The sequence below is a fragment of the Notothenia rossii genome (genome assembly GCF_949606895.1).
Source record: "Notothenia rossii genome assembly, chromosome: 3".
NCBI classification, from domain to species: Eukaryota; Metazoa; Chordata; class Actinopteri; order Perciformes; family Nototheniidae; genus Notothenia; species Notothenia rossii.
Window position 1 is genome coordinate 12,702,234 of NC_136901.1, and position 24,195 is coordinate 12,726,428.

At 40.0% G+C, this 24,195-nt stretch overlaps 4 protein-coding genes across 5 annotated transcripts in view; 1 reads left to right on the forward strand and 3 right to left on the reverse strand.

Annotated features, from left to right (window-relative positions):
• LOC307034004 (plakophilin-4-like) overlaps nucleotides 1-2,642 on the reverse strand; it is a gene marked incomplete at its 5' end in the record, with an annotated part of 40,195 nt that extends 37,553 nt beyond the window's left edge. Inside the window, one exon of the mRNA XM_079672674.1 lies at nucleotides 2,514-2,642. Within this exon, the coding sequence (XP_079528800.1) occupies nucleotides 2,514-2,642 (129 nt within the window). The remainder of the gene's footprint in view (nucleotides 1-2,513) is intronic.
• A 2,542-nt stretch (nucleotides 2,643-5,184) lies between these two features.
• On the reverse strand, nucleotides 5,185-10,944 carry LOC307034014 (uncharacterized protein). Of its 2 annotated transcripts, none has more exons than XM_079672690.1 (8): nucleotides 10,797-10,944; nucleotides 9,860-9,933; nucleotides 9,480-9,662; nucleotides 9,258-9,345; nucleotides 8,780-8,906; nucleotides 8,070-8,134; nucleotides 7,866-7,963; nucleotides 5,185-7,776 (listed from the first exon to the last, which is right to left on the reverse strand). In XM_079672690.1, coding segments are annotated over exons 1-8 (696 nt in total). In that variant the 5' UTR covers nucleotides 10,799-10,944; the 3' UTR covers nucleotides 5,185-7,717. The 2 variants fall into 2 exon arrangements, with proteins under 2 accessions (XP_079528816.1, XP_079528817.1); XM_079672691.1 differs by having other exon boundaries at nucleotides 9,860-9,925; nucleotides 10,797-10,916.
• A 186-nt stretch (nucleotides 10,945-11,130) lies between these two features.
• On the reverse strand, nucleotides 11,131-16,588 carry LOC307034013 (four and a half LIM domains protein 2-like). The gene is made up of 6 exons (XM_079672689.1): nucleotides 16,492-16,588; nucleotides 14,748-14,936; nucleotides 14,011-14,185; nucleotides 13,538-13,707; nucleotides 12,780-12,966; nucleotides 11,131-11,952 (listed from the first exon to the last, which is right to left on the reverse strand). The coding sequence occupies exons 2-6, from the start codon at nucleotides 14,901-14,903 to the stop codon at nucleotides 11,801-11,803; spliced, it is 840 nt and encodes a 279-aa protein (XP_079528815.1). The 5' UTR covers nucleotides 14,904-14,936; nucleotides 16,492-16,588; the 3' UTR covers nucleotides 11,131-11,800.
• A 2,378-nt stretch (nucleotides 16,589-18,966) lies between these two features.
• Nucleotides 18,967-23,551, forward strand: LOC307034012 (PI-PLC X domain-containing protein 1). The gene is made up of 7 exons (XM_079672688.1): nucleotides 18,967-19,227; nucleotides 19,991-20,127; nucleotides 20,982-21,107; nucleotides 21,203-21,358; nucleotides 21,573-21,685; nucleotides 22,280-22,350; nucleotides 22,998-23,551. The coding sequence occupies exons 1-7, from the start codon at nucleotides 19,125-19,127 to the stop codon at nucleotides 23,294-23,296; spliced, it is 1,005 nt and encodes a 334-aa protein (XP_079528814.1). The 5' UTR covers nucleotides 18,967-19,124; the 3' UTR covers nucleotides 23,297-23,551.
• The last annotated feature ends 644 nt before the right edge of the window (nucleotides 23,552-24,195 follow it).

Genomic DNA, 24,195 nt, shown 5'->3' on the forward strand with positions numbered 1-24,195 from the left:
TATTGAACTTGCTGCTGTGAATTAGAAGTCATGCATTAAATATGATATATATTATAAAGACTGAAAACAAGGAGACACGCTTGGTCCAAAGAAAATAAATCAGAGCCCCTCTCATTAAGTATCACTTTCATTTCGATTTAAACGGTTTGAAAAATGATAAGTAAAAAGCCACCACACAAGTATGCCTACGTGACCTTGGAGGTCAAATTCAAATGTCAACGCAAACTAGCACCAAACGTTATATTGTGACAGCTCTGAAAACTGCTTTGATCTGATATCAGAGACACGTATCAGAGTCGATTTCACACAGGATGCAAAAAGCAGCTACGGACAGCTCATCTTTCATCTTGGCAGCAAGCTGTTGTCTCAACATCTACTCAATCTCACAGTGTTTGCTCAAGAAGTGACAAAATCATCTGTTTCGCCGACTCTGTGTCGGTTTTAGGTTTCCAAGTCTGTGGCATTTCTCTCTGCTCACCACGTCCATCACTCTCCCACTTTTAATGGGCTAAATGAGAGCAAAGTGGAGAAGCATCAGGCCCCGAACACAAAGGAAGGCAATAGCTGATGTGCTCCATTTAGCATGTCTAATGTGACATTTCTGTGGAGGAACTGGAGGCGGTGGATTTGCCGCTCGAACAGCGCCGTCGTCTGCATTTTTAACACGGAGAAAGGTAAAGAAACTCGATTATATGTCCTCCTCGCTGCCTGTTCAACAGTCTGAGACACGCTACAGGATCAAATGTTTACCGTCTGGCAACTTGTCGTTTTAGAATTGCAATCATGCTGAGGTTTAGATGTTAGCTTTTAATCAACCATATCTAGACGTCCTGTTATCAACAGCTGATTAGAGAAATCAGTCCTTTTCTCTCAGGCTTATTACTGACAGTGCTGCTGCGACTTCTTATAATAAAGGAATCAGAAGCACTTCATGCATCTCCTTCCATGCATGTGCAGGGGAATGATGCAGAACTCTTGGATTCTCAGAAGCAGAGCTGTTGAAGCATTCAATGTAATCGAGGGGTGGCCAAGCAGCTTCTTGTGGGTTCGGCGATAATCAAAGCACCATCAAGGAAACCAAAAAAGCCTTTACTTGACATCAGAAGAGATCTAAGAGCAATCTGATAGCTCAAAGAGATTGAACGTCAGTAGACATTATAAGCCTTTTAAATAGCAATCTAGTTTCAAACGCACAGGCGTGATTAAAAGCAGAAGAATAGACAAACTCTGATGTTGAGGGGATAGAAAGCAGCATAAAAATAACAGCGGGAAGGAAAGAAAGATGGACGCTGCGTTCACACCACAGCTTCAACTGACTCCCACATTCAAAAAGTTGGCGGAAGAAAAAAAAACAGATCCCTGACTGTCAGTCCATATCTACAGTCCGCGCTAAAAATATACCAGGGAGACGTTAATTAAATGTTACATCATTTAAGCACAGATAAGTGAGATACTGACGTTTCTCTATTCAGGGAGAAGTGAGAAGCAAAACTGCCATGAGTGAAAAAAAACACTTTAATTACACCGCTGTCAGTTTGTGAATGAATATTACCTGCAACGTGTTATACCTAAAGAAGATATGTTCGTTCTTAATTCAGTGCAAATCTGCCATGCCCCTCATCTTTCAAATCAAAGATACACTGCAAAGGACGTCACACGGATCATCGTTTTGTCAATGTGTTTCCCATTTTCCGATTGGGACAACATGGACATTCAGGAGGATCATCATAGCATAAAGACCCAATACATTGCAGTCTCATCTGGAGATAATCCTCAGGATTTGCACAGTACATTTGAGGGAATCACAGACTGAATTTATCCTGTGAGGGGCCAGAGGGGCAGTGTTCCCCCCGTACCACAGTCAGACAGTCATGGTATCATTGATGTACTACTGGAAAATAAAGCACTGGGAACAGATCCATGGACCACAGCCTCTGTCTGAAGTGACAGTTAACATTTCTTGTTGGAAATCAACCAAATAACAACAAAGAGGCGCAAAACAAATACATAGAGATACCGAAGAGATGCAAAATATCTACAAAGAGATGCCAAATGTCTACAACGTGACTCAAAACCACTATCAAGCCACGGAAATAATTTGGAGACACTAAAGGACTACAAAGACATGCAAAATGACAACAAACAACACTATTGCTTCTAAAGTCCCTCTGGTCTGGGGGTCTTGTTCTTAGTTTGAAGGATGTGCGGCCTCTTGGTTGTCTTAACCCAGGGCCCCATTGTCTCAAATCGGCCATTAACCTACACTCAATAGCAGATACAAAAAGCAGCTCCTTAATAATTGTTCATCTTATGTGTTCAGTTAAGACATTTTCCTAAAGTTCCATGGGTAACATTTGGAGTGACTAATATGTGTCTATCCTTAGAAGAAGTAAGGAAGCTCAGTGTGGCTGCAGCCTCAAAAGTGAATAAGTTGTTGGATAAATGACCAAGATGTGAGAAAATAAAATGCACACAACAGTCAGGGTGTGAATGCAGCATCTCATGCCTCCTACCTGCTCTTTGACGGAAGCCAGGAGGTTGGTGGTGGTGGTTGTGGTGGTGGTGGTGGTGTTGTTGCTGCTGGCGTTCGGCCCCTCTCTGCCCACCATGGGCTCTTCCCCCTTTGCGTCCCCCCCCTCCATCTCCCCCCCGCCCTCGGTGCTGTATTCCAGGCTGCTGAGGCTCCTCTCTGACCCTGCAGAAGGACGACAAGGCGGTTAGTATGTGGACGTGAAGGAGACAACAGAAAATCACTGCCCGGGCCCCGGGGGCCTCTTAGGGTTGTCAAAGTAGGACTGTATGGGTTTAAATAATCCTGCAGGGATTCTTTCTGACCTGCAGCTACTGTTTATTAAACCTCCGTATAACTCTGCGGGGACTCAGAGTTAATTCACAGTGACCTTATGCTATCACTAACATTTTTACAATACCCAAATGAGGAGTTAGAGTGGTTGTAGCTTTGCATGCACCTTTCTCTGGGGACTTATAATAATAATGTTTCTCCTTTATCTGTATTTTTAATCTTCTTTGGCATTATGAGGCTATCCAGTAGGGATTTAACCCACACTGACACATGTTAGAGTATATTTCACGGCAAAGCAATAGTTTTACGATGTAAGTTGTATCCCAGTGTCAATACATATATATTTGTATATTAGAACAATAAGCAGTATTTATTCCACTGCACAGTATTTAATTTAACATTATGTATATCATATTCTATTTTACATGCACACTATTGTATCATTTGCACTATTTATTTAATTAACGTCTTAAGTATATTGTACACTGTTGGAAGAGCCTGGTTTTTAAGATGTTCATTTCCAACAACATATTGTGCACACGACAATAAAGCCTTTGGATCTTGAGCAGGTTATGCATTGCATGTGCAGGTGTGCATGCACGCTGCACAGAAAGCATTTAACAGCATGTCACGTTCAAGGTTTTCTTTTCTCCCCCAATGCCATACTAGAGCTCGAGCTATCCGCGAGGAGCCTTCATCATATGCTGCGCGCAGCCTGTCTGTCAAACGCGCACATCAATCACTCAACCAAGGACGAGGTCAAAGCGACTCCCCGGACAGGACACCGGAGAGAGGGGCTGCACTGTGTCCCCCTCTCTGTGTCCCCACCTGGGTGAGAAAAAGCTGCGCGCTGCCTGCGAAGCGGCTGCGGCTCCGTGCGACTCACCGGCCAGATGTTGCTGTTAGAAGCAGGCCACAGCTGGCTCGATCCGTGCTGTTACGCATCCATCATCCCGCAGGCGGCTGTGACAGCTACATTCCCCACACACTGACGGAGAAACAAAACAAACACTCCCTGTGCACGTCCTCACGCTCCTCTTTTGTCTTTTCTTTCGTTTATCCGGTGTTTGGTTTCTATGCGCCCATCTATCCCTGGCGTTGGAGTGTCACACAGCCACCCGCCCACCAGCCGCTGTTACCAATCAGCGGCGTGACGTCACCATGCGGTTACCGATCGGTTTCCGATACGCGGATCGATGAGGCGCGGATGCGGAGCGTTTGTGTCGCGGCGGTGTGAGGTGCGATGCGGCTCAGTGCAAACAGCGTGGCGGGAGGAGGGATGCAGCCTGCAGCGATACTGAGCGTGCATGTGCGTGCGCGCGCGTGTGTGTTTTCCCCTCTACACACACACTGCTGTAGGCTTGACTGGTCCTAATGGGACTCCCAAAGCATAATTAAATAGTTAAAGTTCATGAAGTACTTCAGAATAAATTATGCAAGTCCATCTTCAACACTTAAAGACTTTACTCCCCCCATTGGCACACATTCATGTTTGTTTTGTATTTGCAAAATGAAAAGCAATATACAATTGCCTTTTTATATCGTGTTTCTATTCCAAAAAAACTGAATTGGATTATTTGCACATAGATACCAGTAAAGATATTAAACAAATTGGGGGAAATTGCCCACTAAATTAAAGGTCTCCTATCATGTAAAATGCACTTGTTTGATGTATATACATAAATATGTGTCCCTGGTGTGTCAGGGAACTCACAAAGTGTAAGAAAATAAAACCCTCTCTTTTCCTCCGTACCCAAATCTCTCAAAACGGGGCTACAACGGCGCTGATCCCGATTTGCGTCCGGTATGACGTAATATCGGAAATGTGGGCTGGCTTTACGCCCACGGCCCTATCAGAAATGTTGCTATCAGAAACAATGTGAGATGTGTTTTGGACGCAATATGGTCTTTGTTTACATTAGCATCGCTGACACTCAGAGCTAACCTGTACTGGAGAGAGTATGTGTAAAAAAGCAGGAAATAAAAGCATTTAGCTCACAACTCAGTGTGCCTGGTGCTCAAAAGAGGGCGGGGCCAGCAGAGAATCAGCCATTCTCTAACAGGGCTGAAATGGAGGGATATGAGGGTTGTCTAAAATGCATGATCTGTTTGGTATTTTGAGTAAAACACATGTTTTTTATATATCTGATACCCATAATATGCCTAAAAATATCAAAGGAGATCTTTAAGGGAATACACTACACATGCTGTAACTTTATTTAACTCCTTTCCTTTTAACAATCGAGTGGAAGCGAAGAAAAACCGGAAATGCTTGGAAAATCTTCTTTGCATCCATTAACTTAATGTGAAGCATGATATTTAAGTAACGTCAAGCAAGCTAGCGAGTACAAAATGTTTAAAGAAGGAAACAGCACACAAAGTACATGCACATGCCCATTTATTGAAATTATAATTGAGAGTCTGTGCAATCATCACGATACGCGGGGTCTTACATGGATTTTCTCCTCACTACACACTTCTGTTTAAAAAGCTGCTTCACTCTTCTGGTACATTTGCACTTTAAAAGTAAACTAATACCACTTGCAGATACAATAGCAAGAGGACGACAACAAGTGAGAATACTGGAGGGAGGATGCTGCAGAGTTAAGCCACTAAAGTTTCCCACTATCGGTTTGTAAACTGATATACGACCAACTCACACGGGGAGAAGAGGAAGCAAAACATTATTTTAAACTGCAGTATAATTAACATTCCATACAAATAAGCCTTTCCTGCAAAGCAAACAATATCCAAAACAAAATCCAGTGCATCAATTTTGGACACTTGACACTTTTTAATACCACATACAGATACATTATGCATCAATGCTTAAATATATATAGTGTTGAAATAAAAGTGACAACCCTTAACCGGACAGCTGCGTTGACCACTTCCTGTAAGAGTTTTGAAGCTAATCGTTTTAACATGACTTTGTTACTGCTGCATCATTTCTGGGAGGAACTGTTACACCCAAATGAATCACTTTCCCTTTTCATTCATAAGAGCATTTTCTCCGCTCTACAATTTGTTGGATTAGGATTTTGCTGTCAGTTCAGTCGAGCTAAAAATTGAATGACTCAAGGCTGAACTGTCCATCAAATGTAACAGACATTTTTTGACTTTGTGAGATATCCTGACAGTCAGAATAATTCTATAATACCCCACGATCAAGCAGAGGATAAAGAGGTACATTATTTCTACTGTCTGCTAGGGTTTGGGAGTAGTTAGGCCAACTGTGAGGGCACTCAAAGCATGATGGGAAAAACAAAAAAAGGTGACGAGTGCTTCAAAAGCCACACTATTGATGACTGTTTTTGCAGCTTTCAACCAGTTTAATTCAAGACCCTTTTAGTACCACAAAGTTAACAATTTAATCTCCAATTCGAGATCAAAGTGTTAAAAATAAACATTTGCCTGACCATGATCTCGACAGTGTTAGCTACAAATAAAATACACGTAAAATACATTTAGATCATGTTTCCGAGTTAAATGGAATGGTTAAAAAAAGGAAATGGCACATTCTTAATTCATGTTTTTTTATCTTAACGACCAGCAGCATCAATGTTTCAAATGCAGAAATGTTGCCGCAGTAAACATGTCTCTCATCTGAGCCCAATAAACTCATCAGATGGACAAACATGGGACGGTGGGTTTGGCGTGAGGCTAACTCTAAGTTCTCCTACTGAAAAAAAACACTGCAAGAGCAGGGAAAAACTGCTTGGTTGGCATGTTCAGAACTCACGTTAACACTGCCTTGATCTTCACAGGGAATGAATTGTGCTGAAGGTGGACGTTCTCCCTACATTTCAAAGAACTCCTAATCTGTTGTTGCGTGAGCTTGGGGTTTATTAGGCTGAACGGGAATGCAATAACATAACACTGAAGGGCTTTAAAACGTAGAGGAGACCCAATCTAGTTCCTTCATTAGCTTCTGACGCACTTGGCATTATTACTGATTCACTTTCTGGTAAACAAGACGAAAAAATTCATATTGCAGCAACAGCATGGATTCACCCTCTTCTGGTGACTTGTAAACATCTTTTAAGGTAATTTAGTGTTTCATCACTAGGCGTTTTTCTTCTGAAAAGGGCTTGTATTCTAATTATTGGACTAAAAGCAGCATAAACATGCAGCCTGCACAATCAAATAAAGGCATTTTTCTTACATTTTAGGGAGTCAAAATGAACACATTAGTCCGGGGAGTGTTAAGAAGGGCAACCTTTTGCAATGCAGAACGTAAGGAGTTATCATTGGCGCTTTTCTACCAAACAAACAGGGCTGCTGCGACCATCAGTGTAGACTTTGCAGGGGGAGGGGGGGGATCCTCTCCACCCCTGCAGCCGGAAACACACAACCATCTGACTTCCCTTCACAGAGCCCTTCATCTAAACAAATAATATTCCACGTCACTGTAACCACATTTCATTAGCACAAACAATTTCAATTCACCAACTCGATCTTCATACAACCAGGGAGGGAAACTAACACCAGCCAAAAGCAGGTGGACTTAATCCGGCTGGGGAGATCAACCCCACTTTAAACTCAAACTGGCGAGTGAAACAGCTGGGGTTTTTCACTCAGCCAGTGTTCGTTGAGTTAGTTTCCTGCCCTGTGCATAAACCGTCTTTCAAATCGAGCAACGACAACACAGAAATAAAAAAAAAAAGAAAATACCGCGAGCACCGGAACATCTACTCAATAAAATCCGTGTGAATTTTTACAAATTAACGCAAATAAATAGAGGACCGTACCTTTTGCATAACCACGAGTACAAAACCTAACAGTCAGTGGATGTACAATAAATGAGTGAATCTGAGAGGGGCGGGGCGGGGGGGGGTGATGTGTTCGTGGATCTGTGGAAACCATGAACTAGTGTTAGGACGAGCCCCCTCTCCCTTCAGAGCACAACGTGCACTACTCCAGATCTTCAACGTCCTCCGTCATGGTGGTGCTGGTCTGTTCTGAAGTCACGCCTGGAAGGAAATATAATATAACATTAATATATTTTTCACAACATTTAAGCTAAAACATGGCTGCAGACCAGAAGGAAATCATTACGTACTTGATGCGTCGTCGTCATTATTAGGAGTCTTCTTCTCGATGTAACCATGACTCAGCAGTTTGGTCATGCTGACAGGGGGAGTTTTCTTCTCGTGATTCCTGCAGACGACCATAAAATGAGTGACTTCCCTAATGATAAATCAATTGAATCTAGGTAATTGTGAAGTCTAAATATATGCACTAAGATTATTTTTTTTATACTCACGTTTTCTTGTATTTGCTGGTCACGATCAGACCACCCAACTCATCGGCAACTCCATCGGGAGACATCTGTGGATTCAATAGTTTCCCAGATTAATGCTTGTTTTTTTATCACGCTTGCTTAAAAGACCTGAACGCAGCAGCCATTTTCGGATGAAGCAAATGATGAGTGGGAATATAATGTTAGATGCAATTTGTCATGCAATGGAAAAGGATTAAAGAAAGTGGAATGAAAAAAAACCCCGCTCAGACCCAACAGCAGCAGCCAACAAAATCATTGTTTATTCTCTCATAACACTGAAATTAAAGAGACGCTATCCAAGAAGTCAATCTGACAGCTACTCTGTGAAACTGCATTTCATGTGTTACATCCTGATGAGGAAACCTCATTCAGCATCAACCATTTTTACAACTTCCAAATAATATGGAGGTTAGTAGTTTTCAGTTATACAAAAATAAGAACATGTATAAATGATTACTGGACCAATCGATGCATCACTCTCTACTTACCTGAAGCCTTTACACATTTCTCCACAAAGCTACCGCACAGGCAGAAAATGAAACCCAAATGAATTCAAACCAAAGAGCAATTGTGACGATGGAGCAAAAATGAAATAAGGGAAAGGTGGTGGTAAAAATGTGAAATTTTTAATTAAAAGGATGAAGACATCGACACGGTATAAATGTCTGGGATGACTAGTTTGGTTTATTCACCTGCTCTTTATCAGGGGAAAATCTATTGTCTTTTTCCCAATCGGAACCGTTATCAGTGCCAAACGGTGCAGCAAGAGGCTGCATGCCCGCCTTCATCTGGCTGTCGGGAGACGTTGCTTTGCTCCCGCTGTAAGCACAAAACCACGGTGACATACGATGTTACTGCTGGCCACTTAGCACATTATGGGATATGTTGGCTGTGGCCCGTACGCTTGGCTTTATGTGGCTTTTAGGAGGATCAAGGAGCATTTAGGAATGTTTGTTACCTTCACCAGTTTGATGATAACAGACTTGGAGTGGTTAATCAATACTCTAATTTACTGAAGGATTTTTCCTTTACTTACTAAGTTTGATATTTGTTGAATAATTATTAAACACACATTGTTAATTGTTATGACACAAATCCATTGTTTCAACATGCACAGATGCCTCTCCACGTTGTTATGGTTTGCTTATTCCTGCCTAAACAGTGACTCACTTCTTTGACCCATTGCTCCCAAAGAAGTTGGATGGATTGTAGGACTTCTTGGGTAGATTATCATTGTCATTCTCATGACTCAGCAGTCCTGCAGAGGGAGAAACCACGTTTAAATTAAATGCTGCCAGCCATTAGGAAATACGATGTGGTATCTCACCTTTAAAAGCACAATTTGATATTTCAATTGCAGTTAACACATTTTAATTTGAAAGAAACATTTACCTTTGTGTCCACCCCCCTTTGCGAGTTTGGTATAGTCCGAGTCTGAAGCAAAGATCCCGACCCTCCGCCCGCTGTTCCTCTCCTGAGGGGAGGTTTCATCGGCAGTCTGGGACAGACCTGGGATCTGGGATGTCGGCCCAGTGGCTCCAGTGGCACCCTCGGCCACAACCACAGTCTTAATTCCTGCAATGACATGAGAATTACATCTGTGGCTCCTATTATCAACAAATTCATCAAAGCAAACATCCACAGCTCAAATGCACTGCTTAATCAGGGAGCAACATCTGCAATATCACTCAGCTAAAGTCAAAAGTGTTGAAAAATAGGTTTAAACATTTTAATTAAATTGGAGATTGAACCAGAAAACGTTATGCAATTACCTCCAGGCTTGGTCCTCCGGTGGTTGGGTACAGCAGCACTCATTTTATCAGTAGACATCTGAGGATCTGATGACCTAACACATGACAGATGTAAGGCCACACCCAACTAATGAGCAAACATTTGATATAAATGCAATCCTAAAAGAAAAGCTTTTAAAAATGTGAAAACATACAAAAAACTCAAAGCACCACTTGTAGCACCTAAAATGTCCTCTTTTAAAAATATGTCTTACATTTCTTTCCCCACCCATCTTTCTCCACAATGGACAGAGAGGGGCCTAAAGCCATTAAAAGGAGCTGAGACGTCTGAGATTGTTTTATTACGTAATAGATAGTATGTGTGCCGAATAAACCTAAAGTCAAAACTTTAATACAGAATAGCACATCGTGTTCAATAGGGATTGTAGCGTTAGCTGCTAGCATAGCCGTGTAAAATGATCGATTTATCTAATGGACTCTGGCCTTCTGCTCCCCATATGCATCTGAGCGGCCCATCTGCGCCTTTTCACCCATATAGTAGCAGTTAGGATGATGTACATAATATTGTTAATCTTATTCGTGAAGGTAAAACTATTACAGACACCATCGACATACAAGGCATACAAAAATAGTACATTAAACATTTTTTTAAAGATTTGATAAAAAAAAGTGCATAGCGTTACATGCCAGCTAGCATAAAAATGTATGTTAACGCTACACACAATGTGTTGTCTATATATAAAAGCAAACAATATATAGCGAGTTTCTAAAAGCATGTTTTTCTATTGCATAGTTTTACTTAGCAATGTAGCTAACAAAGCCATGCTAATTTAGTTAGCCGCCTAGCTAGTTGCCGCAGTGGCTTTCCAGCACCAACCTCACTTTGAACTGCAACGATGCTAGCTTCTACGTATGCACATAACGATACTACTTGCAGATGATCAGACACATATCTTACATTGTAAGTTGGTTTTCTTCCGTTGTTATTATTCAGCGGCTTCTTGCAATCAAATGCCGTTAGCTCCCTTGCAAAGACCTCACACACTTCCGGTGGCACCTGCTGCTGACTTCCTTTACGCTAAACAAAGATCGTGTATATACAACAAAATCTGACGTCATTTTGCAGACGATGGAGTTTGGCAAAGGGTGGAGTGCAGATCCCAAAAGGGGGAAGAGTGAGAGCTCTTTCTCATTTTCAGAGCTGTTTTTACACGAAGAGACGATATTCGGGTGTTTAGAGGCAATATACATAAACAGACATAATATTAACGGTTAAAAAACTGCAAACATAGTCAATTGAATCCTTTATTTATGACTTACTAGCATTTAATACTTAAGATAGTATGGTGTATTAGTAAGTGTTAAACCTATGTCTATTAATTAATCGATTACCAACATTTATAAATGTATTATTGTCCAAACATGACAAAACAAAACAGATCTGAGCTAAATACATAATGGGTTAGATACACATTTTCTATTGGGTTATGAAAAATATTGTTTCCATGAGAAGCTGCATTGCTAACAAACAAAAAGCATGAATTACATTCTAAAGGTCTTTATTATAATTTACAGTTGTAAACAGAATGTATTTAACTAGAATAAACAGTGTTAGAAACAGTATTAGTATTATTACATTAACTCATATAAATATATATTATATCATTGTCATCAGATGTGCAATGAAACAACTTAGCTAATAAATGCTGTAATATATATTTGAAAAATGTTTATATTAATGCTTCTTTCCAAAATAACATACACACATGTATTTCTTTGTAGAACAGTGCTTTAAAATTAAAGCAGCATTCTTTATAATGAAGACTTCAACTAATTCACATGAATCATCAGTGCATGCATAAAACACCTTAGCAGTACTGTGAGTTAATGTGTGAGAATGAATGATAGGCAAGGAGAGGCAGTGCCAAATTTGACAAACTATTTTCCCGGCTTGGAAATGGCTCAGAAGTCTTTGGCGCAGTCGGGGCAGAGGATTTCGTCTTTGCTTGTCTGGAAGCCTCGACCCACCAGAGACACACAGCATCTTTTGCAGTTGAAGCAGTCGTTGTGCCACTGACGCTGCTCGAACGAGATGTACTTGCTGCCTCCGAGGCCTGAGATAAAAGCAACAACAAGGAGCCATGAGACACCAACACAATGAACTTCACAGTCTCATGATCTCTGCTAACGTAATCATTATTGAATTGATGGTGATTGGAAACACAGTGGGAAGAATATCTTCTGGGAAAGGTTACGTCTCTGTTAAAGGTGTACTATGGTTACTTAGTTCATTTGGAGTTCATATGATAATGCTTCATCTAATGAATCTAATGAGATAACCTTGTTGTATTTTTCTTTCACCACGTCACATATTTCTATTCATCTTTAAAGGTTGAAACAACTTCTTAGTACATCAAATCTAAGTATTACATGATCAAATCTTAGAGGACTAAATGTGGTTCATTTAGCCATAACTCTTCGACCATATATATATATATGTATATATATATATATATATAATATTTATAGAATGTGTCTTTTGCCAGTTCCTTAACTCTAACAAATTGCTAAGTCACTGGAGGGTTTCATTTTTGATGATTTCTAAAGATTGTACCCTTTTTATGTAAACCTGTATCCATTTCTGAAGAGCAGCAACCACGTCAGTTTACTGAAATTAGATAGCAGTTTAGGGAGGATAAACTATCGTGTAAATCTGACAAAATTGTAATTGAATTGCTGAATGAATCAAAGATGTGGCTAAATTCCTACGTGGATAAGAAATCTGGACGATAATGGTCCAAAAGTTTAGATAAAAGTTAACAAACCTGACATTACACAGGCCGGTAACAATGGCACCATGATACATTTAGTAACAAGTGAAAGTCTCTCTGTTGATGTAACTGATGATACATTAGAGCAGTTCAAAGGTTTCTTATTTTACCGCTGATCGGGGTGGTGCAGTAGGCACATTTCTTGGCGAACAGGTTGCAGAAGCAGTCGAGGCAGTAGGCGAAATCGTCCCGGGAGGTGAACCTCTGTCCGGCCAGCTGCTGCTTGCAGCCGATGCAGACGAAGCACTCCTTATGCCAGGGCTGGTCACGGTAATTCACTCCTCCGGTGGTGATTGGCTGAAAGAAATTAGTACATGACATGTACCATGTTTACCTAATGACATTTCAAAGGACTGTTTTGCACTTTCACATCAGAACAAATATTTTAAATTGGACATTTTAGAGCTCCAATGTATGACTATATCCATACTGCTGCGTCATGCATGACTGTTGCTGATGCCAGATGACTACCAGTTCCAGCTTTCAGCACAACATTTCGTTCCTGCTCTGCCATCTGTTTCCTTCACATTCGAGTCTTATTTGCATTCAATGATAGCAAGCAGAGGAATGTGTCAGTTTGATGTAATTGTGCAGCCATAAAGTACATCAAGTTGTAATACACAACTCGAGAGAGGCATCATAGTGCTATCGTTGAGCTTGCATTTACTTAAGCTACCCAGGGGACTTGTAAGGTAAGACCCGGGTTAACTTTGGCCTTAAATGCCTCTGAGGCCCAGTATTGATCTTGTTATCATCTCGGGGATGGAAGACGTTCTCATTAGACCTCGCCCTAACCTCAGGAGCATTAGGCAGAAACTAACTCAGCCTCTCTTGACACAATGATGTGGATCACAGTGTGTATTTGTACCTTTTTGCAATGCACGCACTGCATGGCATACTGCTTCTCATAGCAGGGCAGGCAGTAGTGGTTGGCCTCCTTCTGGATGAAGCTCCGGGTTCCCATTGGCTGCTGGCAACGGTTGCAGGTGAAGCAATTCTCGTGCCAACTGTTGCCCTTATGCTCCATCTTTTTGGAGCCTGTATAGCATTGGGGTGGGGGGATGAAGAAGAAAGGACTCACATTATCCCAATGGAATTCTGGTCAGCTTTAACCAATTACAGCTACCGGTAATTGCAATGTCCTTATGTCATGTGAGCTCCTAAACGGCTGACCTAATAAAGAAAAAAGGCTTCGTACGGTAACATGGTTGACAACACATCTTGGAAGTGGTTGGATTTATGGGAGAACAAATATACACATGTTCATAGTATTTCAATCTCAATTTCTAAACTGGTTTCATTATAAAAAATAGCGACATAGAAGCAATAAGCTTCTCTCACCAGGCATGATGGTCTTTAGGCACTCGTGGCACTTGGAGGAGTACTCGTTGCTGAAGCACTCGATGCACATGGGGTTCTCGTCCTTGCTGGCAAAGGGCCGATCCACCAGAGAGCGGCTGCACTTGATGCAGAGGAAACAGTCGCCGTGCCAGTGTTGGTCCTTGTACGACAGATCCTGCACAGCCAATGAGAGGACAGGAAGTCTTTTAGGCTTTTGTATATTCTTGCATGGAAAAGTTCAACAACTGTAGTCTGAAAACGTGTACAAGTTGAGTCAAAAAGACGTGAAACTAAAAGATTATTCATTATACAACCTGAACAGCATGCTGGTTAATATGTGATTCTTTTTTTTTTTGAGGTTATGTGATGAAAGCAAAACACTTTATTTGTGCATGAAGTTCCCACAAAAACTATTTTAAATGTAGAGACATTTTGGCAAACTTTCCCATCATACACGAATAAACCGACAATGAAATAAAGTGGTTTAACAAGCTATCAACGTTGACATGTGATGTATGTTGTGATGTCTTTTAAGATTATCTGCACATACAAATTGGAAGATATTGATGAGGAGTGCATGCTCATGACTCGTATGTTCTGGTCCATGAAAACAAACAGTAAAACTTCCCCATCCACAAGAAACAAGACCAACACAGGTACAAGTTCATACGTCATAAAGTCTTTGGGGATTTGGGTGGGGAAAATCAAAGAGTGATATGTTGAATAATGAGTATTACCTTGCTGGTGCAGCCAATGAGCTTCTGGCACACTTCACAGCTGCTGGAGAAAAGATCCTCGTAGCACTCGATGCAGTACGGGTTCTCCACCTTCAGGATGTACTTCTGCCCGTACAGCGTCTTCTTACACTCTGTGCAGTCGTAGCTATCGGCCATGTTGACTGAAATCTGCTCTGTGAGTCTCCTCTCCTGCAAGATAAAGACATAACGGGGATGCAATCGCAGCCATCTAATTGGACATCTGGTCATCATGATGCCTTCATGACCACGTGACCAGGTGAAGGCCTTGAGAAATTCTTGGAAACTTAATTGACATACAAGAAATTAGCCCAAGGAATGTCCCTGAATGTCACTGTAGTCAATGTTGTGCTCTTTATTAATGGACGTAACGTGACCTGTAAATCCATTTGATTCAAACTAAGTCTTAATCAAGTCTGAGGAAGTCTTAATTTGCTTGGCTTCCTCTCAAATATTTACGCTGTTCCAGATCTAATAAAGAGATGGCTTCATTAAATCTTAGGCAAGATTTCAAACTCAATTTTTGGAGGAATTTCCACTGGAAGGTCTTCGAAGAGGAACATCACGCTCTTCTGGGTCAGCATCTCTGTATAGTATGTGTATTCTATCTCTGTCCTAAACGGCTTGTTGGAGCTCCTGCCCCCCCCTCCCTATGAGCCCAGTGGCCGTCTGCGAGACACAGCGAAACCCAGCCCGAAACACACACACACCCGCAGCCTGGCTGGGAGTTTGTGTGTGTGCTCAGGCTGAGTTCCGCGGTGTCTCGCTGTCTCGCCGACCCCACACCAGTGAGCCAGCTCACAGTGTCCCACCCCTCGCAGCAGCGAGCCTCGCAACGTCCCGCCGAGTGTGTGTGTGTGAGGAAGTCCGCGGATTGGTCCAAACTTAACGGCTCCGTGGACATAACATAACGTCACTATACCCGAAATACGTCACTATACCCAGGAAGTAAAAAATGGAAAAAGAGAAATGTCCAACGAGGCGTTCTGGGGCAGCATAGACAGGTCTTTTCTGTGTTAGAGTTTTACTCGCTACAGTACTTTGAGGGTTTGTGACTTTGCAGACCGTTTACATGCAGAAAAAGCTACATAACACACAAGGGGACGGGTAATAACCAGAAAAGCATGACATGGGACCTTTAATATCCCACATTAGACCTCTATAAAACATTCTAAACTCTTGCACCCTTTCATATCCTTATCTAAACCTCCATCTTCTATAAATCCTCTAAATTCCCCTTGGTGTACTTTGCTATTATCCACATGTACCCTTCTTTTTGCCATGTTTACACCACTTAAGCATTTACAACTTTTCTCTCTCATTCCTTTGAAACCGCTTATACAGTAACTGCATTTTTTATGTATACCACTTCAACTGATCAACTGGCTGTCAATTTAAGAATCTATTGAGCATCTGCCAGTTGTTTAGACAACTTTTTTCCCCCCAACAACCTACAACTCAATAAAAAGCACAAGCTCCTCATCCACTTTGCTCAAATTAGTCAAATAATCTGGATTATATCCAGAAAATAATGAGAAATGTTGCAATACTGTGATTTGTTTGGAAAAGTGCAAAAGTGTCATATGAGGCTATCATTTTAGACACACAAGTCATGAAGTGGGAATAAAATCAGACAAACTTAGAAAATAAGAAGCAGAAGAAACACAGAAAGGAAAGTGCAAAGAACAGTGTCTAAAATAGGACGGTGGAAAAGAGGAAGTGTTACCTGTCAGCGCTATAGAGTATCAGAGGACGAGCCGTCTCTCAGTCTGAGTCCTGAAGTGTCTGCTGAGCGCTGTCCTCCATCTGCCTTTTAAAATTACAGCACAATGTGACACAGTGGGGCAGGAAAGTGGAGGCATGGGCTGACCAGAGTGGGACGGTCACTGTATTTTTAGAAAGCTATAAATTAAGGAGAAAATCCTGAAAACCCCCACAGAATAACGTGGAGCCTTTTGAACATGCAATCAAGATGAATGCCTCAGATCCTTGTCTAAAGATACTCTATTACAAGTAAATATCTCTAAAAGTATCAAAAATATCTTAATCTGTTTATTTTATATTGTGTATTCTTTAGATATTCTGAAGATATATATTCATGTGAGGACAATTATCAAAAAAACAAAAACAATAAAAAGGTCATGAAACTTTAAATGTCCTGTGTTTGTGATCACAAGACACATCGAGGGTCTGAGGAAAACAAACATCTGCAGATTCATGCCAACTAAAGATACTTGATAAACACTGATTTATCTTTTAATATACACGCCGAGAAATAATATTGGAGTTGTGGTTGCTCAGTTTATGACTAAATTAGGCTGGTGAACAAGATAGGTATACATGTTGCCCTAAAGCGGCATCTCTGTTATTGAACGTGTCAGATCACAGCTATTCAGATTGATGACCTGAGATCGGATCAATATTTTATAAAAATTTGATCCGTCTTGATTTGATAGCATTTCATTTTATTACATTTCACCGCGGACACACTTTGACTCACTGAAATATTTATATATGGAAGAAGTCTCTTCGCACGCCTCTATAAAATCCAACAAGATAATCAGATAAAGCCTTAATTGGTTTTATAAATTGTAAAGGTATTTCCTCTTAGAACATGCCGGATTTGAACCCGGTGTTACAAGAACTGTTTATTCTAAAAGCGATAACATGACGGAGCTAAACAGCGGCCACTTGTCAGTCCTTAGCCTAATTTCTGCAACTCAGAGTACCGACTGTAATCTGTTCATGTGTGGCTCCCTTGACGTGCTGCTTTTATTCATTTATAGTTTTTGTAGAATTAGATTCTCTGCTGGTTTTATTTAAGTGAACACAACATTTGATTTAATGTATTATCGGCCTTGAACATCAGTAAATGTAATAGTAGAGCGGCTGTAATGAGAAGGTTAAACCGGTTAAACCCCTGTACAGTTTGTATAGGAACTTAAAAAAACGTTGTAATAATAGAAAAAGAAGGGGCTTTAACTCAGGCCTGTGAAAGCAGAACTTTCAGTTCAGGTCAGGGAAATACTCACAATGGCGTGTTTTGTACAAGCCTAATGATAGTGTAAACAACTCTCCATTAATTGCATTTTCCTGACTTCATTTAAAGGACAAATTCTCCTCAACAAAAACACTTTGCTGAGTTGAAATACAGCATTGTGTACGGCAGTGGTTGCCAACCTGGGGGGGCACCAAAGATCGCAGGGGGGGCGCCAGGCCTCAGATGATTTGAGGCCAAATATCATATTTAGACTTTTTTTTTTGTATATAATTGTAACGCAATACATGATTGTCACTAAAAGCCTTGTCTCTACATTACAATAACATATATAAAAATAATTGATTACTTAATTTGAATAAAAATTCAAGTTAGTAGCTATTAAAGGCATAAAAAGACAGCAATGTATAATTCTTTCTTTAATAGAAATGTTTCTTCTGCCCGTGAAGTGTCCAAACCAGGCTTGTCTGGATAAGCGCATTTTTAAAACATAGTCATTGTCCATGCCGGTTTCAGTTGGATTATTTGTCACAGTTGCTCCGATCAGATCGGTCTCCTCCATTTTGTAGATTATTTACGATTTTTGAATCCACATAAACACATCGGCAAAATCCGGTTTACTTTGAGCATGTGTTTTAAACACCCTTTGTGAATTGTTTCCACTTGCGTCGTCCTTTAATTTCTTCATACAGCGGGAATCCAAATGAATGAATCCTGAGTCCAATAACCATCAAAGTCACTCCAATAGTGCTCCTTAATTACGCTTTCATCCTCCTTTAACAAAATACTTCACATTCATCCTGTTTGTGACAGTAGTTGTAGCATTTTGGAGACTTTGAATTATTTAATAGAATTGTCTTTATTTGGCACTGACTTTGGCTATATTAGAAAGGGGTCTAACTGAGTCAGTAGAATGTTTAATGATTGGGATGAAAAAGGCCTTCATTCATTGCATTTATCTTCATTATCGGGGCTAAATGGCAGCCTCATGTTTTAACAGCCATTACAAATTAAATGTAGATAGATAATGCATTTTCTTTTAGAGAGAGGTTTAGGACTAAATACTATGATGCTATTATACATTTTCTGTGAATGTAACTACTTGTTACACGACAAATAGTTCAAGAGTGGGTCAGGCTTTTGTTTCGAAATGTAAATTCCGTCGCGTTTTTATTTTGAAAGATGACGTAACAGGAAGTGTTTTCCTATTTTACAGGCGTTAGCTTGAAAACGTTATATATCCGGAAGATTTTATAAACAAACTGTGGTTGTTGTATTGTATTCCAAAAAGAGGAAGAGGAACATGTTACCAACAGTAAGTATTTAGTTGAACAGGTCAACGATATTTCAGGTATAAAAACATGGAAGACGAAGAGCGGCTACAGCTCGAAGGGAACCCGGACTGGATGTCCCTTCTGCCCGCAGAGCTGTTGGATGTCCCGCTGTGGAACCTGGCCATACCCGGTAAAACAGAAACACTTCCTTTTTCTATTTCTATTTAATGTTTTTATGAAAATGTACCTGTTCTTTTTATATGAGAAGTCAAATTTATTTTCATAGTTTTCATGTCATATGACCATGACCCAATTACTCCAGACGATAGCACACACCTCTTTTTTTAGATTTGAGTACTTCTATTGTATTTATTATTTGCATGAAAAACAACCTATAACAATGCTATTTGTATAGGTTTTGATTCAGAGCATTAATACAAAATAGAAATCCAGTAACTTGTTATGATATCTTATTATACAGTATATAGTTACCCAGCAGTATACTATCAGTTATGTTCCACCTTTACCAGCTGCAACATAAGGTGTTTTACATATTAATCCATCACTTAATATAATGCAATAATATAGGCCAGGCATTCTGCATACTGAGCCCAAAACACAGCAGAATCTTCATTTAAATATTGATATATAAAGTAGAAGAAGCACTTAAATCCACTAAAAAATAAGTATTTCTCATGAGTGTATTAATAACATCTGGTTTGTAGCTGGAGTCACATGATCTCTCTGAATATATGTTGCACATTTCTGCAAACGTACCAGGCAATAAACTAGATTCTGATTCTGACTAACTGAAAGGATCTTCTAATACTTTTACTCAGGTACTTTAACGGAGTACGTCTACACTGTTATTACTACTGTAACTTTAAAGAGTACGTTCCCCTCTGCTTTGGGGCATATTGTTGAGTGTGTCTGCCCTCCGTCTCTGACCACAGGCAGCCATGACAGCATGTCTTTCTGCCTGGACGTCTCCTCTCCTGTCCTGAAATCAGAGCCCCGCCTCCTCAGAGTGATTGACAGGCTGTGTCCCTGCTGGACTCGACCCTGCATCTACCGCTGGGCCACCACACAGGTAGAGATGTACTGTATGTGACACGTACAATCATTGAGGCCTGCCCTTCAGTGGATTTGAAGGGAGACAATCTGATGGTGCGTTCAGGTGGCTTTCCACAACTTTCCCCCCTGTATGTGCTCAAAGTCACTGGCAGCAAACTGAAAGGCCTCTTTACAAAGATTACTGAACTAGAGGTACACAATTAACAAAGTACTGCAGCACAAACACCCTAGTCAGGATTTTATTGCTAAGATATGATTTCTACATGTTTACCTGAAACTATTTTTCTGAATAACACATTATGTAAAAAGAAAAAAACAACTCTGCTCTATTTAATTCAATTTGAATTAATTTGATTTTTTTTGCAGAAGTCTGAGAACTATTTTCACGGAAAATGTCCTCTGCTCTATGTAATTATAATTGATTAGATTATTATGGCTTAATGCTGGTAGGTAATGTTTACTTGGAAACAAATGCTCTGTTTATTCAGATGGACCAGATACCTAATAGTAAAAAGGGAAGATTGTATTTACTTGAGAGTTTGATTTAATTGGAGCTAACACTCTTTAATTACATTTGAGCAGTTATTTTGAATCAGGAAATACTCGTGATTGGATTTAGGCGATCTCTCTAATTGAGAAACACATGCACATTTTCCCCAGTAAAACAACTTCCTTTTGAATTCTGAAATATTTATGATGATACATAAGTTTACACAATGAAGTGTGAATAAAGGTGTGTTCAGATATGACTTGTTATGTTTCAAAAGCGCCTCATAAATTGTATTTTCTACAAAGAAAAGCTGTGAAATGCAATGGATTATCATACATTTGACATTGATTCCCTTTTGTCTTCTTCCCCCGTGTGTGTAGCAGTCGGTCCTGAGTGATCAGTGTGATCTGGGAATTCGTTTCTTTGACCTGCGGATCGCCAGGAAACCATCGGGAGGCGGGAAACTGTTTTTCGCCCACGGCATTTACACACTGATCACTGTGAAGGTACACACACTCAGTCTCAGGTTTGAATGGGGTTTACATTAAAAACATCATAGAGGAAAATGAGAAAAAAGAGAATACAAAATGTGTGTGTGCAGGAGGCCCTGGGGGAACTGGCTACCTGGTTAGACACACATCCGAAAGAGATCATCATCATTGCCTGCTCTCATTTCGAGTCACTGACCGATGAAGATCACTGCCAGCTTGCAGATTACATCATCTCCCTTTTTGGAAAGAAACTATGCTCTTCAGAGGTAACACAGTTGTCATTTTTCTAAATAAGATCATCAAATCCTTTTATAAATATCAAATATATTCTTCTTTTAGCCTTACTAATGTGTTTTTGCTGACTAATACAAAATGTACATTGGGTATACTTAGATTTCTAACCACTCGAAAATGTCACAGACTTAATAATACATACAAAAAAAAATTAATGGTTTTTGAATAATATATGTTTATTTGCAGGACAGTCCCACCTTGCGTTCCTGTTGGTGTAGAGGTCAGCAGGTTGTAGTTTCCTATGATGACCAGCAGATGGTGCTGCAGCACCCTGAGCTGTGGACTGGGATACCTTACTGGTAAAGAGAGGCGAAGTCCCGCCCATCTACTTCAGACCCATGGGACCTTATTTCAGAAAAATTATGTATTGAAGGGAGAGAAAACGTATCTTTCGATCGCGTTTGAATTGTGCCACGAATTACACACATGATATTTGTCAATCTTCAAAAATAATTTCCATGTCAAAAAAGTCACAGTTTGTCTTAAAACTGTTAAAGTAAGACTGAAAAATACGCAACTAGAAAGACTACAAATCCCAGAGTCCCGGTCCCGCATACTGGCTCTTACGGAACCGACTAACTCCCCTTGTGTTAAAAAGTGTTACTTCACAGTTTTACGACACATTTTTATGATTGACAAACATCATATGTGTAATTCGTGGCACAATTCAAACGGGATCAAAAGATAATCTTTCTCTTTCCGTTGACTTTAATACATAATTTTTCCGAAATAAGGTCCCATGATGGAGCCCCCCCAGAAAGGGAGGGACTTCGCTTCTCTATACAAATCTCTAATTGTTCTTTATTAGATACATGAATTTATGTAGTTTTGCTGATTTATGGAATTAGCTCAAAACTATTAAAAACATTTAACTGACTCTGGCTCTTGTTCAGGTATGCTGACAGTTCGGACCCTAAGAAAGTGATCGCCTATCTGGAGGAGCAGAAACACAGAGGAAGACCAGGTAGGCTGAAGAGGAAGATATATTACTCTAAAAATAAACTTAGTTTGAAGTAAAAGTCCTGCAAAAGTGGCACCGGTGCTGAATACTGATTTAATCATATTTGAATATTCCTTTTATGTGATGAGACCACCTTAATACCTCACATACTGTTGAGTAATTCAATCTGTAGGCATTATTTAAATGTTTAATAAATGTGCAGATTATTTTCTCAATGAATCGTCTACTCTATAAAACATCACAATATAGAAAATGTCCATCCCAGGGTTTCAAAGTCCAAAGTGATGTCTTTAAATGTCTTGTTTCGTCAGTTCAAACCCAAAGATTTTCTATTTAAAATGATTTGGCATTTATTTTTCCTGTTGGCCTTCTTATCAATTAGTCAACTATAGTTGTATTACTTGACTGTATTTATGATCCCTATTAATAATAAGTGTATTTTTTCCTGGGGTCCACACAAAGGCAAGACATTTAAACATCATATTCTCATCAGTCCACAAAGTCAACAAAACCAAACAAAGTAAAAGAATAGATGTCTCTCACATTCATGTCACATACGAGTAAAAAGCAATATATTCAAAATAGTGGAATAAAATTGAAAAACTCATGTACTTAACTTTTTGATATTCACCTGTCTGCTTTTCTCACAGACGGTTTCTACGTCAGTGGGCTGAACCTGACAGAAGACGCTGCGTACATCCTGCTGCACCCCCTGCAGGACATGAGGACCCTGACCCTGAGGGCTCTCTCTCTGCTGCTCCGCTGGGCGAGCGAGCAGCAGCCGGGGGGCGGGGCGGGGGGGCTCAACGTCCTCTGCTGCGACTTCGTGGACGTCAGTCACTTCTGCTCGCTGGTGATCCGCCTGAACTACAAGAAAGTGCTCGCTGCTCCTCGGGCCGTCTGTACTGTGCCGAGAGCAACAGCAGAAAAATGTTGGCTGTTGCCATAGCAACCAGACTGGACATCCAACATAGGAACTCTTGGAAGTCAGCATTTATTATTTATTATATCAGTGAAAGTGCCAATTACTGTGAATACTGTCACTTTTAAACGTGTCACTCTTACCTCTTGTACACAAGTTCATGTATTGTTTTACAGATTGTACATATATTTGAATTTTGTACATACTTTTTCGGTTCGCATGCTATTTGGGAGTATTAACCTATGTACATTATATAAATAAAAGCTTTTATATATTTTTATACTATTGCTGCAGATCTTCTATTTAATGATCTTAGATATCACGTGGTATCCTATTTAAATCCTTTTACAATTTCAGTATTTTACGACATGTTCATTGGGGATGGGAATTGGAAAGCAAATTTATATTTGAATATTCGACCCCCAAAAAAACGGTTAACCAATTTTACATATCCTATAAAAAAAGTTTTATTAATAAATGCATTTTCAAATAAATATAGAAACCAAACCAAGTTTTCTTTGATATTTATCTCAAGATATTTAAAATGGCACTGTCGTATACATTTAATGAATCCATTTGATAATATGTAATCAACTTGGTCACCCCTCCAATCAAAATAAATATCAAAGATAGCTAAAATAAAATATTCATATTCGAATACCTGAATCATTTCGAATATTCGATTAATCGTTCCCATCCCTAGTGTTCATACAATTTCCTCCATTACTGACAATCTACATTCAAAATAATTAAAACAAATTGTAGTTTTCCTGAAGTTGTAGTTATATTGCTGTATAAAACTGCTTCAGCAAATCACTAACCCCCCCCCCACCCCCCACTATTGAGCCAACATCAATCCATGGAATGGTTTCTGGAGTCAGGCAGGCTGCCGGTCACATGAGGACACAGGTAGCTCTTCACTAACG